The sequence below is a fragment of the Condylura cristata genome, unplaced genomic scaffold (genome assembly GCF_000260355.1).
Source record: "Condylura cristata isolate star-nosed mole 26May11 unplaced genomic scaffold, ConCri1.0 scaffold00006, whole genome shotgun sequence".
NCBI classification, from domain to species: Eukaryota; Metazoa; Chordata; class Mammalia; order Eulipotyphla; family Talpidae; genus Condylura; species Condylura cristata.
Window position 1 is genome coordinate 42,136,075 of NW_004567107.1, and position 21,141 is coordinate 42,157,215.

At 37.3% G+C, this 21,141-nt stretch overlaps 1 protein-coding gene and 1 long non-coding RNA gene across 3 annotated transcripts in view; one reads left to right on the forward strand and one right to left on the reverse strand.

Moving 5' to 3' along the window:
* Positions 1–21,141, reverse strand: part of GLIS3 (GLIS family zinc finger 3) — a 453,341-nt gene that overhangs the window by 41,703 nt on the left and 390,497 nt on the right. The window contains exon 8 of the mRNA XM_004677635.1: positions 5,917–6,085. Coding sequence (XP_004677692.1) covers positions 5,917–6,085 — 169 coding nt within the window. The remainder of the gene's footprint in view (positions 1–5,916; positions 6,086–21,141) is intronic.
* LOC105853294 lies at positions 5,868–14,098 on the forward strand. 2 transcript variants are annotated; one of them, XR_001145129.1, is made up of 3 exons: positions 5,868–5,950; positions 9,519–9,645; positions 14,014–14,098. It is a non-coding gene; the product is annotated as an uncharacterized LOC105853294 (long non-coding RNA). The 2 variants fall into 2 exon arrangements; XR_001145130.1 differs by having other exon boundaries at positions 5,878–5,940.

The following is a 21,141-nucleotide window of genomic DNA, read 5'->3' on the forward strand; positions in this document are numbered from 1 at the left end:
GTCCTCAAGATAAAGCCCCAACTCCTTAAATAAAGCTCATGAGTTTCCTCCCAAAATAAATTTATACTTGAAGATCCAGCATTTCTTGTTCTCCCTCTGCTTCCCTTTGTACATATTCTTGTTGCCTGGCCATATCCTAGAGACTTTGAATTTCAGGATGACATTTCTTCCTCTCCGGTTTTGGGTCAATAGTTTTTATATGTGTCTTAACTGTCCCCTCCAACATCCCTTCATTTGTCATATCTTAAATTTTCATTAAATTATAATTGCCTATTAAACTGGTTGTCTCTCACGAGGTTGGATGATCTGAGAGAACAGGATTATGTCAGCCTTGTCGACCCCAGTATCTTTTAGCAACTCACATTTGTTTGTACACATGTACCAGCTGAATGAATAACTCAATATATAAATGAAATCAATGCTGAGCCAGATTTTGATAAAGCTCCATGTTTATCAAGATGCTTATAATTTAGCCACTACTGCACATAACATTAAGGAGGGAAAGATTATGTAGTATATGTATGCGTATTAGTAAAATAAGATTGTAAAAGCTGAGTAGGTAGAAATGTCAATGTCCCTGTTCCTTTGGAAAGTGCTGGGAAGAGGACAGTAAGAAGCAGCAAGCCTCTTTTTGAGCTGTGTAGACGGCACACATGCAGATAAGACGGAATGGTGACTCTTTGCCATCTAGAACTCAAAACCACAGCAAAGCAATGCAGGACTACAAAGCAATGAATGATGGCAAGGGACTTCTGGCAATGTGTTGTGTGTACATGAATGTACAAATAAGAACAAAAAAGTATTATATCAGAGTATATGTCAGCAACTTTAAGAATTGGGGCCAAGACTAGGACCAATTATAGGGACCTATTCTTTTAGGAACCTCCCTAGACAATGGACTGGCAATAATCTCAGGTATCCTGGACATTCCCTTCACTGTCCCTTTTTCCTTGTTAAATCCTCATTAGCACCTACCAGTGTGAAGGGCAGCACAAGGAACTAGAAGTTATGAAAAACCAAGGTTTCTGCACTCAAAAAAAACTAACAAACCAGTTAGCAAGTAATCTGGAAATTGATAAATAAAACAAGCCGATAATAAAAACCAAAGGGTCTCCATGAACTGCAAAAGTCAAGGAGACTTTCTGGGTTGAGAACTATGTCAAACTTGAGGAATCAAATATTAAACAGGATATTAAGTGAAGTCTTCAGGTTGAGAAAGACCCAGAATTAACACACAGAAACAATCAGTGAGCAGGCTGTTTTGACTAGAACTGAAGAACCACACACTTCAAAAGTGTCAGGAAACAGTTGCCATCTTTAACTCCTTAGCATCCAGTTTTGAGAGACAATTTCTCACTGCTATTGTATATATAATGCTCCCATACTATGTTCCCAATGCTGAAAGAGAAAGCACTATCTCCGATGTCATCCTTGATTACCAAAGGCACAGAAAAACTGAACTTAATATATTAGGGTTCCTAGTAATGTTATATCTGACATGAATGGAAAACAACACTTGATATATACTAAAGAAATTGGCATTTCTTATTTGATCAGGTGGTTTGACTACTTTCTCAAAAAACAATGTCCTTAGCATGCAGTGTTAATGATTCCTGTACTAGACTGTATACTTCCTGAGGAGACCATATCCTTTTCTTGCTTTCGGTCTTCTTTGGTTCAGAGTTGGGACTCTTAGGAAACCTTTTACAAGTTATTCCACTGTGGCCAATCCACAAGTTCCCTTGAGCTCTCTTCCTTTTTTTGCAGAGTATACCTCACCTGTAGTCTTCAGAAGGGAGAGAAACAGCATACATGCTAATGTACAAGATAAGTGATACAAATTCAGATGACTAATTCTTATAATTACAAATTTCTCCATCTCAAAAAAGGACTCCCAACAATATTTTTGTTTTCTCTATTTTAACAGGAATACTATGAAACCAAATGAATTAACATTTCCAAAGATGCTTAGTTCCTCTCACAGAAAGCCACTGTCATAAAGTACCACTGGTTCCTTCAACATGACATAGTAAAACACCACTTCCCATAATAAGCTTAAATCAACAGTAGGTGATGTGTATACTGTTTAAATCACTGAAATGATGTCTCATTCAGATAATACTTCAAAATAAAAATGGAACGTCATCAAAGTGGGAGAACTTGAATTTATTTTATTTTAAGATGGTGAAGATCAAAGAACCAAATGCTAACTGGATGGACATGTAGGACCTTTCCTGACAGCTGACAGTGACTCAGCTCATTTTATTAACAAGTTAAGCAAAGTAAATGATGAATCAATGCCCACAAAGCAGGAAAAAATGCCAATTTCCCACTAAAAATCGCAAAGTGTGATAAACTTATTTCCGTTAAGAAAACTGCTGGAGCTTTTACTGGGGGATTTCCCAGACAAACAGAGGCAAAGATATATAAACTAAAAGCGGAAGGTAAGCACATTTCCTCTTAGTGTTTTTATGCTGGACACTAAAGCAAACACAGTGAATAATTCAGGAGTGTTTCATGTCATCCTCCTCTCCGAATGTGATCGGAAGAGATAACCTTCTACACACTTGCTCTTTCTAATTGCGTCGGTGTAGTGATGGGGCACAACAGCCCGTGGGAAGAACACAACAGCAAGGCAAAGCCACGAAGTGAAAACACCCACTTCATTCTCTCAGTCATATCAAGTACCATCACCTTCCTTTCCTCTTTACTTTTTCTTCCAGGTCTGTTTACTTAATCAACCGCTGCAATCATTGAACAACACCATTTAGCACCCTACCAGATTCCCTCCAACCTGCTAAGGTCGCGTGTTTTATTATTAGCAGCAACAGCTATTGAGGGTCTGCTTCATACCAGGTAGCATGCAAGGCACAATTTGGTTCATTTAATCTTAATTTTCTATGTGTTGCAAACTTAAGTGCAAAAGAGGTAAGGAAAACCACATCACTCCTCCGGTGGTATTCCTGCCCCCGAATTTTACTTTGAATCTGAGAGAAAAGGCTAAATAGGGGACCATTATGCAAAATAAATATCTCAAATTCCTTGAAAACTGTCAATGTTAGGAAAGATGATGGTGATGACAGTTTTTTAAAAGTTGGAGAACTTTATCAGAGTCAAGAAGTCTAGAAAAAAATGAGAATTGTGGTCCTTATTAAATCCTACAGCCTTAAACATTAAGAAAAGAAAAAAGTCTAGCCATAAAGAATGTTTTTCACACACCTTGGGAAATTTGAATATTGAGTGTATATTAGAAAATATTCTATCAGTGTTATATCTGCCTAAGAGTGATAACTGCATTGTGATTATGTAAGAAGATATCTTTCATACTGAAGCAATTAGGGTTAGAGTTCAATCATATTTGTAGCAATCTCCCAGTTCACAAACAACAGACAAACAAAGAATCTCTCAGGTCAGAAAGAGAAAAAGACAAAGGAAAAGGTGACACAGTATTAACAATGAGTAAAAATATGCACAGGGAATATGGGTATTCACTGTATTATTCTTGGAGTTTTTTATATGTTACAATTGTTCAAAAGAAGGAAATTTTTAGATTATAAAATAAAATGCTGAAAAAACTGCACCCAACCAACAGGAGTATCTAAGGAACACATTTGAAAATTCAGCAACAATTGGGGCTGGGATTCAGATATCAGGTAACTGTTATTGTTTACTTCAATTATGGCTAAATTTTTTTTTTTTGTATATTTATCATTTACTCATTTAAAGAGTGTACACAAAAGGAAGATAACATAGATTGCTTTTCTCTTATATTCTTGTAAAGAGTTGTATGACTACAGATATAAAATAAGATAAAGGAAAGGTCATTATCAATTGTTTTTTAGCTTTACTACCTTATAATGTCAGGAAGAATGAAGTGAGGTGATGAAAGTTTATGCTAGTATAATTTAAAAGCCAAGCGGAAATAGCATACAATATTAAAATGAATAAGCTCATTTCAATGTATGGGATGTATCTGATAACTGTAAAATCTGCCTGTCTCCTGTATCTGTGACCTTAGTAGATGGTTATCATTTGCATTGCTTTGAGGATGGATTCTGTGGGAAGAGGCTAATAGCTTGCACTTTACTATGTACATGGGATTGTAAAAATAAATCTGACATCTTCTGATCATATTAATAAACTGGCTATTAGACACATTCATACATGTAATTTACAACCACCCCAAACTCAAGATGCTAAAGTCCATTTATTAGCTTTACTTCTTTCTCATCTTTCCTTCCACCTTCTTCTTTCATGTTACCATTCTTTCCTTAAAGTTTCAATGCCTGTTAATGACACAATTTTCCACCTTGATCACTAGGGTTGAAATTCAGATATGAATGTTGGTTCTTTCTCTTTACTCCATACAAACAATAGCAATTAATAATTAGTCTCTTAAAAATAGTGCTTGAGAAAATTCTCCACCTTTTCTGCCTTTGTTCAAGTCCTCATATCGCTCACAAGCATGCCTACAATTACCACTTGTTTTCCTTATGTTCCTTCCCTGTTTCTACACTCAATTACTCTACCATCTTGTGTCCTGAGCCTTTCTCTGTAATGACAATCTGATGTATTCCTCTGCTACTAAAAGTCTCTAGTAGCTCTTCACTTCTAGAAGGATAAGGGGGAGATACCTTAGCAAACAGTATCCGGGTCCACAGAGACATGCTCCATCTGAATGATACCATCTGACCTCCCTCCATGTGTGTCCTTGTTCCTCCTCATGTCTTGCATATGTTCCTCTTTCTGCCTTCAATGCAGTTCTCCACTTATCCATCTAGAAAAGTCTTAATTTTCTTTCAGTGCCTAGATGTCTACATCATTCTTCCTATCGCTCCCTCCCAGAGGCAAAGTTCAGGATGTTTTCTTTGGGCTCTTGTGGCATCTCCATTACATTATCATTTATCCAAACAGCATTGCTATACTTGGTTTCCTTGTCTGTGCTCATCATTAAATTCTGTGAGAGCAGGACCATCTTTTAACAGCCTTTGCATTTGCAGCATTAAGCGTAACATCTCATACAGAACAGGTATTTCTCATGTTTGTTAAATGTAAGGATGCATTACTAAATAAAAGAATAAATAAAGTTAAAATTATAAATTTTTATCATGCATAAAAGCTATTAAAAACACATAGACTGGACCAACAATGAAACCAGAGATTCATGCTGAAATCCAAGATTCAAAGCTTTTATTTATGTTGCCTATCAACCCGTTTTGCCCATTAAACACCCATTTACTCCAGGATTGCACAGAGGTTCCCACAAGAAATTTTTTTTCTCCCCTGTAGGAAAAAAAGCCAGTAACCCTACATAGATCAACTTCAGCAAGGTGAAAAATGGAGAGGTGAATTGAGGAATGGCCTGCTATCCACATCACTGGCACACTGGGAAGTCTAAACACAAGGACTGAAGAATCAAGACTTAAAAAAATTGTCTCCCAGGAGTTCTCAGGGAGTTATGAATATAAATCACCAAGTGACCTTTATGGTCACCCATAAAATCCTGTGCCCTTCCATACTGTAACCTCAAGCTAACATTACTGATCTACATGACCATGCACATAGATATCTTACATTTGAAAAGCATCTCAACCTGTAAGGACATATGCTTAACAATGAGTCCCTGAAACAAACTGAAGAAAAGTGGGGAAAACAAGAACATTCTGATGTCTTTTGCAGCATCAGACACTTGAGTTGGCTATTGCCAATATTTTTTCATATTTTCCCTAAGGAAAATCAAACAGATAATGAGATATTTGGTCCAAGTGTTTTGTGCGTATACCTTTAAAATGTCACCTTTGGGTAACTCAACCCACTAATGGATTATTAATAAAATTCAGTAACTGTCAAAGCACTTCTCAGTGGAGGAAGGTTTGGCGGCGACACCTATTAGAAGAGAGAGACAGATGGCCTTACCTCTCAGCTCCTGCGTCCACAGCTGTGAGTGGAGGTAACTGGGAGGAGGGGTTGTGGGGGCTCCCCTGTACATTATGTCCCGGAGAAGGGTGACTGACAGGATGTGGGGGTGGCACGGCCCCAGCAGCTGTTCCGCTTCTACTTGAATGATTGCTGGAGAAAATGGAAGCTGAAATCAAGGGAGAACAAGCATCAGACTGCGCCCCAAGTGAAGCTCACATATTTTAAATACTGAAGGCTGACAGCAAGCATATTTCAGGGACTTGTTTGTTTTTCTCTTGGTGGTTTAAAGTGAACAGCTCTCCTCTTTCTGTATATACACAGGTTTGTTTTCATGATGGAGCAGGTTCCTTAGCTATGTGTCTTTACTGCTGCCGGAGGAGCTCCTGTTCAGCTCCCTCTGGGGTAAAGTTCAAGGTTTGTCTCCTAAGTGCTGCTTTGCCCTACAAGTTCCCTGCCCTACCAGTTCCCTGTGTGGACACTGTATAATTCATCAATCTTGTAATGTTTGCATCTGGGTGAAGGTCTCTGTACTAGTCCTGGGGGAAGAGAGTTAGGTAACAGAATATTTGGTTTCTGACTGAGAAGGGCACAATATAAGCCTCTTGTCATCATGGCAGTGAGCCATTGTAGGTCATGCCAGGGTCTCTTTCTGTCATTGCTAAATCAGTGTAATGAGAATAAACTTCCCCTGATGCTAGCATCAAGGCAGTCACTACTCCCTTTTAACTTCAAAGTCTAACTAACCCTGGGCATTTCGTGGATGGTGTGATGGATGGATGTACTCAGTCTTCGTCAAAAATGAGTTCTCTCTCAACACCACAAAATATGAAAAAGCAGCCTCACACACAGCTCCAGGATCTTCCCCTGCTGTTGCCTATTACAGCACAGTGAGTTACAGTCGCATTCTTAGGGGTAGCTTAGCTTTTGAGAACTATACATGACCTCAAACTTAAAACATGTGCCCATTTAGAGCAGCTAATTGGTGCGATGTCACAGAAGGGTTTGTCACTTTTAGAGTCTATCACTATTAGTGGCGCTCTCAGTGTCTGGGCACCTACTCAGCAGACATCTAGTTATGCAGCAATCATACCAGTATCATTCTGCCGACTTTTTTATCTTCCTTCTCCAAACAAAGCTAAACTGAGCTTTACACCCAACTCTGCTCTTTTTGAACTTACTGTACTGATATCAAATAATAAATGGATTGAAAAAAAATAAAAGAAATAAGGTTCAGGATTAAGAGAAGCCACATAATCAAAGAGATTGGAGGGTTTAAAAGTTCAGAGAGCTATATTTTTAGACCAGTACTACTTTTCTTCAACCTTTTCAGGATAGAATTAATACCCCAGATGACCCAGCTCCCAAAAGCTTAATCCAAAGGAACAAGAGTTCAAGTGCTTAAAGAAACATGTGAACAGGCAGAATTACCATCTTCCCGCTCAAAAAGCTACTGACAGGGGTGTGATCTGATGTGAAGGGTTTATTTCTGGAAAATCAGCATTCTGTCAGGTTAACTCTTGTCCTCAGAAACCTGCATCCTCCACAGCCTTCCACGTCCTCCAGAGGTGGTGAGACTAGAAAATGCTTACCAGCTCAAAACGGCAGTGCAGTGTCTGTACTCTGCGTCAGCCTCAAGAAAAGCTGCGTATTTGCAAACTGGCTAAAGTCACCTTATGAATCACCACCCTCATTTATGCTCTGCTCGCTCAGGCAACCACAATTCTGCTTGTATTCCAAATAATAATTTTACCCAGGGGAGAAGACTGTTTGGATTGACTCTGGCAATAGTCTCAATACTCGTGTTTGTCAGCATGGAGCTTGTTGTTTTATATACTGCTCCAAAAACTAATGGAATAATAAGAGGTCACGGAGACACTGTGCAAACACTTTTAATATATTTTTTTTTCTGCCTTAGTGTAGAAACGTGAGCTCTCCTATTTGTTTAGTTGTTGTTCTTGAATTCACCCATCACTTATTATCCCCTGGAGGTATTTTCGTATGTATGTGTGTGCATTTATCATAAGGAAGCAATGTTCATGCTATTCATAACCCTGTGGGTAACAAGGCAATTTGGTGTGCCCACTCTGCGATCTCTTTATAGTTTGACAGAAAAGCTGGTACTTCTCAGACATCTGTAATTAGCTATATTAATGACAACTCTGCATTAGTTGCAATCAATCAAATATGCTGGGAAATATGGTATTATTTGTAATCTGCCACACACTGAAAGTTGGGTCTATTCTCCCTACTTGATAGCCAGGATCAACCACCTATCATAATGTATCTATTCATTTGTCCATTCATCCATCCATCCTTCCTCCATTCCTTTTCTTTTTTAACTCAGTATTCACTAAGTGCCTACTACATATTAGACACTCCGTAGTATCCCACATAATCAGCCAGTCTTAAAGAGGTTGCAGTTTAGTGATGGTACTCAGAAATTGCCACTACAGCACAGGAAATGCCTCTTTCACTAAATTTCTGACTGTATTAGTTCAGTCATATATCCAGGAATTCACCTTACTTCCTATAGTCTAAGAATATGCTTTATTTATTCCATACAAATTTTTAGCTCCTGCTCTCTACCAAGCAGAAACTAATCTTTCTTAGTATTTGATGTCTGAATACCTTCTGGCTTCACACAGACCTGCCCACCACAATACATGTGTTCAGACAAATACTTGGATTTGCCAAGTGATTTTTTTTAACTTCAGGAATAAAATAATATAATAGGGTTAATTGTAAGGTCAATCACAAAAGGAAAAGTTTCATTCCATACAAACTGAAAATGATTTTCTAATTTCATCCAATGGAGCATACATACAAGGTCTATGGATTAAGAGCATATGAGAACTGGTTCCTCAGCAATATAGGGAAATATTAACAAAACTGTTATGATCAAATCAACCAGCACATACAGGACACAGGTTGCCCACAGAGGTGGCCTTCACTCTGGTGTCAACTTAGGGGTTTCTTTTGAGCCTGGAAAGAAGGCTTGTAGGCAAACCTCCAGATGGGGCTGATACTGCCCGCAGGAACAACTGTTAAGGCAGAGCAGAGGAACATTTTGGAGATTGTGATAAGAGATGGCGGATTCCCCATGGAAATAAAACGTTGGCTTGGAGAAGTATTTGTGAGCCCTGCTCCAGAAGAGGGCCAGAAGCTGGTTTCCCAGTTGCTCTCTGGGATTGGCTTTTGTTGCCCCTTACACTGTTTACTGTAGAGGCAGTTGGAGGTTACCAGTTGGACTTTGTAATTTTGACAAAGCAGCATGTTTTGACCTACATGCTCTTCAGATGCCATCTCACTAGATATCTGGACCTAGGAATTCTAGGCTAGCACCTTTAGCTAGTTCAGGTTAATTTGGGTTAACAGGTAGTTTTCTCTCTATCTAAATGGGAACAATGAATCTGTATTTCTAATGGGTATAGACAGACAGGACACTCCTGGAAATACTTCACATATTCCCTCTGTGAATGGGGTGAGACAAGGAATGTTAGCTACTTCCTGAAAGGAAGCCTACTGTCTCAGGCCTATTCCCAGAGCCAGAGAAGGCCACCATAGACACTGTTGGTAAATAAGTTTCCATCATTTTACAGGGAAGAAGACCTCCCTCACTAGGCTAAGGTAGATGAAAAACAGCCAACTGGAGGGCATGTTTCTATTCAAACTGTATGGGCAGCTAGACTCCTGCTTCTCAGTCTTAACATAGAAGACATCATCAGGGTAAGTATTGACTCTGATTCCCTAGATCTTGGACACAGGGTGTCTGAGGGGTGAGACAGATGACGAGTCTATTGAACTTCCAAAGGCTGTTGACCTGGATATCACACTGAGTAGTATCTAAGCTGAGTCTTATCTAAGCTGAATTTCATCTTATTGCTGCTCATACCTTAGTTTATACAGTTCATACTTACTGAGTATTTTACAAACCGTTCTCCAGTTTACTGTCAAGGAACTTGGGGCTTAATTTGGTTCCTGATTAGGTTACCTGACCTAGGTCATGTGGTTGGTAAGAAATAGAGTTGAAATTCAAACACATGAAAACTGATTTCAAACCACAAGTGTTTAAACACCAAACCACATTGCTTCTCAAAGGTAGGATGAATTCAAGACCATGCATAAAGATGCTGATACTGCTTCAGAACTCCTACACACCTGTTTACAAAGGTTGCTTGAAGACATCCTTCCCTGACCACACACAATGCACACACAGGTATCGTTACCTGTCAAGTTACTGGTTAGGATGCAAAAAGTGTATTTTAACGTCTATTTCTATTGATTCCAAAAGTGCCAAAGTGACCTCAGCATGGATGAAAAATATATTCAGCTCTGGAAATTAATTCAGAAAAGAAAATATCTGAATTGTTTGCTTTAGGAAACAAACAGCTGGTAGATAAAATAAAGATTTTAGCTGCTTCTTGAGGCATACTGATCTACTAGTGGGAAAGACAGAAGGCAAGGAAGGATTATTGGTGAGTAATCAGATATATGCTCCTGTTGCCACAAGGAAGCATGATGTTGTAGCCACCCCCTTTGTCAACAATGAGTGAAGGGATTGTGCAGAGATTGTGAAGATCTGTACTATTTATCTGTTATAGTAAATCTGCATTTGTATTAATTTATGGTTGTTGGACAAGCCATGGTGTTTTTCTTTGTAGTGGGTCTACTTTCATAGGAAAAGGGGAACAAGTTTTATTCATGTATGTATTGTTGATTCAGTTACAATGAGTGCTAGAATAATGCTGGGGTTTTAAGAAATGACACTTGACAGAGGCAAAATGTTCAGGGTTAGGACACACAGCAGCAGCCTAATCAATGAAACCAGGCTAAATCAATTCTCACAAAGCTGTTAAAAAAAAGAAGAGAGATAGAGAGAGAGACCCATTCAAATGTTTTTTTTTTTTTTTTCAATCACTTTTCGCTTTCTTTGGAGAAATTTAAATCTGGGAAGGATTCAAGAGACAGTTGAATTGTACTGCAAATTTTGGTTCCTTTGGTTACATCAAAATTTGGAACTAGAGGGGGAGAGTGTCAGGGTGGTTATTAATAGAACATGTACATGCATGCACAAGAGTCAACAGGAGCTGGATTTGAGCCTGAGCTTCACCCATTGCTAGCAGTATGTATTGGGAAAGTCATTTAACCTAAACCTAGTACCTTCCCTTTAAATACTATCTCACAGGATGGTGATAAAGATTATATATTAGTGTACAAAACACATTATAGTGCCTGGACCATGGTGAAGTATTCAATAAACCATTTTGCTATGCTTATACTGTTCTATTATTAATATGATAGGAAAGACAAAGGCATGCTTCTCCAAAATGGTAAAATGGGGATCTCTCTGATGGTGTAGGGTTGTGAGTCTCACACTATCACACAATCAGTACTGCAGCCTCAGTTCGACCTCCGGCCAGGGAGCTAACCCTACATAAAGCACCCTAGACTTCTCCTATCTCACCTGCTGCTCCCCTAAGTAATGCATTTTAATAGATCTGCCTGTTCTGTTCCACACTCTGTCTCTGGTGAATCCTCTCACCCCCTGCACTTCTAGCTTACACCCTAGTTCTTTTATGCATAAATAGAAAAAGAAAAATATTCTGTTTTTTTTAATATAAAAAAAATCTTCAGAAAATGTCCCCTTTTCTGAAGATGCATAGTTATTTAACTGTAAACTAGATTAAAGTTCAGTGAAATGTATATATCATTTTACTAGTAAGCCCTTTTTGTTTAGCTTTTCTAATGCAAGTTGCTATAAAGTATTCAGGGCTTGTGAAAGAATCCTCATAGGATTAAAATGTACTTTATTTTACAGGAGTAGTGCACACCTTTGAGTTATAACTGGTAAAGTGTTTCGGTTTAACAGATAATTCATTTTCATGCATGACTCACCTCGTTAAGAGCAAAAATGGGCTGTTACTAAAATGTCAACACAATTGTCCCCCTTGAAGCTTAGTTTATCTTTAAGTATTTTTACATTTTCAGCACTTCTTTTTGTTTCTCCAAGAGCATAAAGATCCAGCTATAGTTATTCTCAGAATGTAAAAAAGACCTCCCTTAAGTCATTCTATGGAAAATAGCCAGTATTAGAGATGACAGGAGTTTGGGACCTTAATAGTGACAATCTGGACAATCTGGACCCCAACACTGTCTGCATTTCTTTGCCTTTCACCAGGGAGTAATTTAATTGCACCCTTGTTGAGAGGGTAATGCTTTCGCCACCTAAATTCACCAATGAGAGTTTACTAGGAAGGAAAATGCCCAGTTAGGGTGACTTGGGGGCTGCTTTGAGGTTACCTGGAGAATGGAAGAGGGGCTGCAGTTGGCCCTCGTCTTGAGGCCTGTGTGCAGTAGGGGCTAATTTTTCTTTTCCTTTCCTTCTAAAGTCTGGACATTTACCCCCCTCTACTCATTCCTCATCCAGAAGGGCATCATTCCACATTCCACATGGGTTAGGAAAAAGTAGCTTAAGGGTTTGCACAGTCATCTCTCTAATCTTTTTCTTCTCCTTGCAGCATGAATAATTTGAATATTGCCAATCTCTATAAGTCTCTTCTTTCTACCTGTCTTATTTTTCCTATCACTTTGCAGTGTAGAGTATCATTATCCAGCAGCCCTGATAAGAGGATAATGAAACCATTCCTTCTCAACCAGATCTGGTGGCTGTCAGACTCAAATGACACCACCTGTATATCCTTGACATGCTACTCTAAGCTAATTGATGGCAAACAATGGTAACTGTCACCTGTGCACTGACACAAAGAAAACATACTCGTGTCACCTGATGGAAGAGCTACCTGGCAACCGATAAACAAATGTGCTAGGGAGAAGTTTTATTAAAGTAAGAGAAGGTACAACTCTGAAGAACATGCCTATTTACTTGGAGTTTAAGACTGCAGCTGTTCATTGGGGAGCAGAAATAAATAAGGTAAAATGAGAATTTATTGATGTCTGGACAATTACATGAATATTCAGGTTCTCTTACAAATAGATATTCCCACATGAACACCAACTCCTATGTAGGCTGCCCAATTACATTTCCACACCATGCAGTTGAATTTATAGCTAGGGAAGAAGTTGTTAGGATACAGAAGAGGATACATGCTTACATGTCTTTCTAGAACACACTGTGTTACAACTAGATAATAATGTCTGTCGTCATTCATATAAATGCCAAAGGTTACCATCAAGCATTCCGAAATACCAGGTGTCATTAACTTCACATTAGTAAAACCTTCTGAAGCATCTGCATTTCAGAACAAAGAGATTTTGTTACAAGAAGAATGGCATCAGCTGGCAGCTCTTTCTACTTCTCTGGGACCAAAATTTCTCACAACCCTCTTGGGTCTCTCCAGACACTGCATGACATATCTTCCCTCAAATGTCATAGCTTAACTTTCTTCGCATCTACTTACTCACTAGCAGAGAGTTAGTTACACAGAAAATCAGTAAACTAATTTGAAAAAGGAAGCAATCCAGACTGTACTGTGAGAAATTCAGTATTATTTCTAGCTATTATGCTATCCCCCATTTTGGGCAGAGTAGGACAATAGAAAGAAAGAAGTGGAGCAGGTATAGCCTGCCATTCTTTCAGGAATACTCCACCCTCTCTGTTGAAATCAAGGTGGACTTGGCCATAAGAAAACAATATAAATGTATTTAGTAAAACATTAAATCAAACCTCCCATTATTCATCCCTTACCTATCTCCTACCTATACCATGCTGACCATGATAGGTGATTCTTCCCTTTCATATCCTATTGAGACGACCACCCACTCTAGTTTCATGTCACTGCTGAAATTTTTCACAGCAAAGTTTTCTCAGAAACAAATTTTTAGCAGTGGCTGCCAATCCAATTTTAAGTCAAGTCAAGGACTGCTTGAACAACTCTGGACTCACTCAGGAAACCTCTCCATGTCCTAGCTCTATAAAATGGAGCAACAACAGCCATCTTGCTATAGCAGAGAACATTACATCTATCCTTGTCATTACATCTATCTGCCATTACATCTATCCTTAGGAAAAACTGCAGAGATGATGAAATTGGTCTTGCTAAAAATTCAGAGAATCCTCCTTTTTCTCTCATTTAGCTCACAAAGAAGATGTTCTTCTCATTTAGCCTTTCGGCAGTAAGAGCTCCCTCTTGGTTTATTTCACCCTTAAGATAAACTCTGGTAAGTCATTCACATATTATCATGAATTCATGATGATATACAACCTTTATCAAAGAATTTTTATTTAAATCCTTTCTCTGCTTTTGAAATGGAAGGCTTAGTTTTCAGATACATGAATTTCAAGCGTGATTGTTGCTGTAAGAATGTGTATTTTGAGGATGCAAGCACCAGATGGGTTCTAAAAGTCTGCTGTTGCAATTTTTTGCTTTTCTCCTGGACATGAACTTAGAGGTCTCCAAGAGACCTGGATTTTAGACAGAATGATTGATATGCAATGGTTTAAGACTTCTCTTTAAGGGAAGACAGAGAGTAGCATACTAAATGGAATGAAACCATGACCATTCCATCTGCTATCTTTGTTGATACTACTCATAACCAGAAGCCCTACCTGTCTTCTGGGAGTGTATTCCTAAGTGGGAGCACCTTACATGAGTCACAACTTACATGATCCCACCCCATTCTCATGGTTCAGTCTGTCTCAGTAGACCTCTGCTTGCAATGCAATGCCTTTTACTGATAGTAATCCCATTTGAGAGCCACTACACTTGGGCGTTCCAGAGAATGCCCAGAGAGGACTAGGAGCACAAGCGCTCCGGATCTCTTGAATTGCCGTGGATGTATTATGACCTTGTTTGAATATTAGACCTTATAAAAACTTCTGAAAAATGCAAGAGTAAGACAACCACTAAAGTAGCTGCTAAATCATTTAAAATATAATTGGGGGGTCAATAAAATATGTATGTATTTAGATTTTTAAAACAAAATTGAATCACATGTATGGAAATCAAAAGTTTTCTTGGTTTCATTCGGTTATTGATGAATTTCCAGATGTAAGTATAAAATGGCAATTGGCAAACCTTTTCTGTAAAGACCCAGAATGTAAATATTTTAAGCTCTGCAGACAAGAGGCAATGTACTCAATTTTTGAACAACTGTTCTCACCTAAACGTTAACAGACTATTTTACATTTTATATTTAAAACCTGAAACCACCCTTAGCTCTCAGTCCAGGCAGACATAGGAGGCCAGTTGGCTGGACCTGGCCTGTGATATAATAAATTATCTGTGGTATGTTAATTACTAATTATCATGAAAAAAATAGAATATGGTCTTTGAAATATGGAAACTAAATTTGAGATAAGCAAATAGTAAAGAATACTTTTTTAGATGTCTAGCAGCATGTTTTGAGATAATTTACATGTCCTAGAAGAGTTAATTATAAATCAACATCAGGGAGCACCAACCTCTGCCTAGAAGGTCAACACAATGGCTTTGTAAAACTATTGGTCAAGGTCTTCAGCCCTTTTTCTTTCCTCCACTTTCCTCACGTCACAAATTCATTGTTGATGAAATTCATTTTTCAATCTGGCACACTGGCATGCTAAATGACCAGCTTAAATAAACTCAAGGCAAGGAAAAAAGTCTAATTTACTGCTCTGAACACTGGTCTTAGAATATGGGAGTCCTGAGTACTAATTTGACCTGAATTCTTCTTGGAAGGAACACTGTATTTCTGCACATCTATATCTGAAGTCCAAGTAGGAACACCCATTACTGAAGGAATGGTTAGAAGGTGAACTATTGCCTATTATGACACTAGCTAGGTTGACGATTAATTCTGTAAGTTTTTAAGCAAAGAGGATGAAGGAAAAATTAAGGAGCATTGACTGAGAAGTTACCAATTATAGGGAGGGTACTGAATGTTCACACGTGATCTCAACTACCACAGGAAATCTAGGGAATCAGTATTCTTACCATGAATTTACAGAAGAGGTAAAGTAACCTCCCCAAATGTAAACATCTAGGGAGTAGAAAGTCAGAATTGTAGATAAGACTTAACTTCACTTTCTGCACACTGTGAAAACCAAAACTAAAAATACTGCACTACTTTTGAATACAGGAATCCTCATACTCTTAAAATACAATTTGACTTTGTGATTCTGGAGATATTGCTACTCAGGTGATAGATTTCTGATTCCAATTTGATGTTCTTTAGAGACCTACAGTACATTTTTGTAATTAAAAAAAAAAAGCCACATTAACTACTGGGAAAATTACTGAAATATAAAATAATGAACTATTATTTTTACTTTAACTGATGCTTACTAAATTCCCAGTCTATGCAGCTTTCACATTTTCACAGGTAATTTGTGCCTTCTCTATCTGCTTTACAGAACTATAATGTTTATTTTTCTAGTATTTGGAAAAAAAGCAACAACAATAATAACTAACAGGTGCTGAACACTTGGTATGTGGAAGCACTATTCTAAGTACTTTGTCTGTAACTTAATTCAGCAACTGATCTCTGTAAGGGGAAAATACAGTTGAGATGGAGTAAGAAATTAACATTTCCATTTGTAAATATTCTACATGAGCATAGGTTAGTTACACAGACATCAGATGAATTGTACAAAACATGGCCAGAGATATAACAAGGGATGCTAATTACTGTCTGCCCTTAGTTCTGTACAAATATAATACAAAATGGCCCTAGTACTTCCGGACTATAGACAGTAGATCATTGCTTTACCACGATACAATATTCAGGGGCAGATATTACATTTTTCACAAAGTCAATACATTTCTCAGAAAATTTGGCAAGTATGCTCATGAACTGACCTGAGGAGGTGCATGCAGTGCATGCTGATGAGAGTTTATTCTCCTTTTTTTTTTTTTGAATAGTAAAGAGTTCCTTCCTGAAACCTGTCTTCAAAGGTGATGCTAGAATTTTCATTAAACACCCAGAGAAAAGTTCCAAGGAAGATTATAAAAACTTGACTTTTTAGAGTGTTACTGGGTACTTATAGATGTCTAAAGAGCAGCTCTGAAATCAGAACTGATAGAGTAGAAGTCAGATATTCACAAAGCAGAAGTTAAATACTCACTGGAGAAAACAAAACTGAAGCTAAGGACCAGGAAGAACTAGAAATGGTGTCATGAATGTGAGGCTAGGACAGCTTTGACATTTAGGTAGGGAAACTAAGATGCCAAAGAAGCAGCTGAAACTTCTGATGAACCAATTCCTGCTATTAAATCAGCGTTAAAGATTAGATACATGGCCAGCATCAAAATAGAGCAGATCTCTGTTGAGGATATAAGACAATATTTTTAAAGTCTGGAGAAAGTACTTTTGGTTTCCTGGAATGAGTCAGTTCCTCTCTTCTCTACCCTGTTCTCCCACAGCGCCCTCATGCAATAAACTCTTTTGTAGCTGTTAATAGTAAAACATAAAAGTAATATCCAAGCTAACTTGACAATGGTTTTCACATGAGAATTTTATCCCATTAGTTATTTTCAGTATTTATATAATCATAACAGACAAATTTCCACTATGACTACAAAGACCTAAAATGTTGACTTTCTTTTATCTTTATTCCTCATTTCAAAAGTACAGAAGTACCTACTCTCTTTCACTAGAAGGTAAATTCAATTGAAGCACACAGTCATAAAATTGAACACAAAAGTTGGGCCCATAACTTTCTAGCCATAAACGCTAGTAGCTTCCAGTTTCACAAACTGCACTCTGAATTTTCATCTATCTGTTTCCTAAGACTACTTAAGTATATACACTTCAATATAAATACAAGTGTAGCTTCTCACACTTCATTTCAGTGCCAGCAAAATAACATAAAATAGGGAAAAGGAGGAATGATAATGTAAAGAAAATCAAGATATGCCTAATGGGAACAAATAGCATAGTCTCACTTTTTTCCTTTTCTCTTCCATGAGGAGGGGAATTGTTTTTGCTCAACCACAAAAATATTTTTACAGCAAACATTTGTACAATCATGAAGCTGAATAATGCAGCTTAATCTTGCATGAGAAACTAACATGAATACAAGGGAATAAGTGGATATGGAAAACTGAAGCACCAAATTAAGCAGCTTGCAAACATATAAAGTCATTAACATAAGTTGCATAGATTTAAATGTGTCCTTTGCTAGCTGGGAAAAAGAGTTTTAATTTTCTTCAGTTGAGTGGTTTAAAATCTCACTCCTAATCAAAACATGAGCAATGCCACTACACAGCATGCAGGTATGGTAGAACAAGCTTAATAGCCATCTATAGGTGTTCTGTAGAGAGAAACAGAAAGATAAACTTTAGCAAAATTATTTTCCAATATTTTATCCATTTTCACTCTCTACAATTATTTAACTGTAAATACTAGAGAAGCATGATAAACATGATTCTAGCTATTTTTGTAAATATACAGCGTATCAGTGATACTATTAGGCTGTTTTCTGTGAACAGATTTCATTCACATTATTTTAATGTGAAAATCCTTCCCCAGCTTAGAAATACTTTTAAAAATTTAAACTTTATTAAGACATACTGATATAAAAATGAAAGCTACTGAAAGGTATATTGTGGTACTTTGATATATGTATCTATTGTGAAAGTACCCTTTTCTCCCACCACCATCTAGTTAACCAGGGGATACCATCTAGTTAACCAGGGAAGAGTCTTATTATAACTCCCACCAAAGTTCAGATCATGTTTTGCTACAAGTCATATTTTCATTTTTTTTTTACGATTCAGAGCAATGGTTTCAAAGTATGGGTCCAGGACCAACAGCACCTAATGTTCCCTGAGAACTTGTTAGAAACATTTGGCAGAAATTAAAATTCTTAGGACTCACTCAGCCTTATTGAATCAGAAATTCTGGGGGTGCAACCCAGTAATCTGTATTTTCACAAGCCTACTAGATGATTCAATATATGCCACAGAATAGGCTGAGTCTGGGAGAGCCAAATCCTCAGGTTAAAAGTTATCAGTGCCGGCACATGGGTGATTTGGTGATGGGAAACCCAAGGGGATTGCAACTGAGATGGAAAAATGCACAAAAATATGTAAAAATAAACTATTATATATATAAAAAAAGTTATCAGTGCCAACAACTGTTTCCCCTATCCAACCTGGTGGGCCAATCACAGATGCATATGTTTACAAGAGCAATGCAAGAATCTGATGTTATTTCAAGGCAATGGCAGAAAAGGCATGAGAAAGACATTATTGCCAAATACTTCCCTTTAAATCTACACCCTAAGTTTCCACCACCAAATTCAAGATCTTCTATTCCTTTTCATTGCTGATGAATTCCAAGCAAAGCAAAGCTTTTGAAGATGATGCATGCAGTAATTATTCCAGTTTCATAATACTCTAAACCTTTGCAAGAACTTTTATATAAATCACATTTGATCTTTACAAGTCTACTATTTTCCCTATTGGAAAATTTGTGTGTCATATTAGAACCTTCTAATAAAATCTTTAAGTTCATAACCACTTTTTGAATCTATACTATATGAGACACTTTTACATATTAAATAATTTCTAGACCATACAATTCTGCAATTTGTCTCAATATAGCAAATATTCACAACCTAAGAATGCAGAAAATGTTAAAACATATACCATAAAATTACATTAAAAAGAAACTAACTATTTCATGAAATATGTTAAATTCAAACATAAATTGTGTATGAATCTAATATCTGGTATTTTTTACAAAATGTGATGATATTGTAAGGAAAAAAGTCTTCATTCCCAGTAGTAAAGAAGAAAAAAAAATGAAATGAAATATTTGAAATGAAATATATGGCTTCCAAAATTCTTGTCCTTTACAGTTTCTATATTATCTGAGCAGTTCTTTTTTCCCTCAAAATTTAATGTTATATTCCAACTTGGAATAACGCAATAGGACTGTAAGTGTTAAAGCATGATAATGATTTTATAAACCTGTAGAAGTGGTACCAATAAAATTCCCTTATTCTTGTAGATGTCCTTGCCCTCTTCGTCTTGATAGGTGGTTTCTGTGGAACTCAACTGTTTCAACTACATAGGTTTCCATGTCATGGTTAAAGCCATTTGCAAAGGTCATCTTTTATTGAATATGTAGTACAGTTTGTTTGGAGGGGCTCATAATTTTTATGATCACTCAATAAAAAAAAATGTAGAGCATTCTTTGCTAGTGAATGGATTCTCTGCCAAGACTGGGCACAAGTCCAGTTTGACCATGACAGTGCAGACTCACTAACTGTAGGCTTATTCCCTTCATAGCAGATTCATAATTGCAGACTTATCCACATCATTATTTCATCAAAGCAGCTGATCTACAAGATCTACAGAGGCATTAAGTTTAGAAAGAGGTAATGACACAATCATCTACTGGTTATGTGGCACTTCTGCCTCAGATTATCAAATAAATCACCTAAATTTACTTATTGGTCTGAAACATCATCTGTCTGGAGTATAGAATCTCAAAGCAAAAGGCAGTGAGCCATCCTTGAGAACTGCTCATTACTGCCTGGCCTTCCACTTAGGTCACAAGATTGTTCTCAGGTTGGGGAGCCCCAGGATTTTCAGAGCCATAGGAAAGTAAACAACTCAATTTAATATTATTCTCAGGGTGACTTCAAGTAACATTTGGCTAGTTTAAGCTGGGATGTTCTTCTCTTTCACAGAATTATAAGTCTTTCCAGGCAATCTTTGCCAGTCAAACTCTTTCCAACCTGAAAAGATTATTTCAATAAGGGAAGTCAATGTTTTACGAGATATGTAAGATTTGTACAGTCAGAATTGTCATCTTCCTGTTCATTTTAAATGCTTTGCAAACTATTCCCTCTGAGAATCCTACAAATCATTGTCTAACAGTCATAAAAAAAATTCATTTCAAAACCATGACTTCTTCAAAACTGAGTTTTCAATCATTGTGGTTTCTAAAAAAGCCCATTGGTAATACTGCCTTTGGTTCTACACCCATATATATTTAACAAGTTTCCATCAAATATTTTTTGATAAATCAATTTACTAGCACTGGAAGGTATAAGTGCTTCATAGCCATTAAATAAATATTGTCCTGATTTTGCATAATAGAATATAAAGGGAATAATTCCAAGTACTTTTGCCACTTAGCCAAGTCTTAATCTCCATCAAATTGCCTTACACTTCAGATTTTATATTTAACTAATTGATGAAAAAGTTTACTTTTCCTTTGGTATTTTTCACCACTTGGATTCTTTTCTTTAGTACAGGTATGAACCTGGTG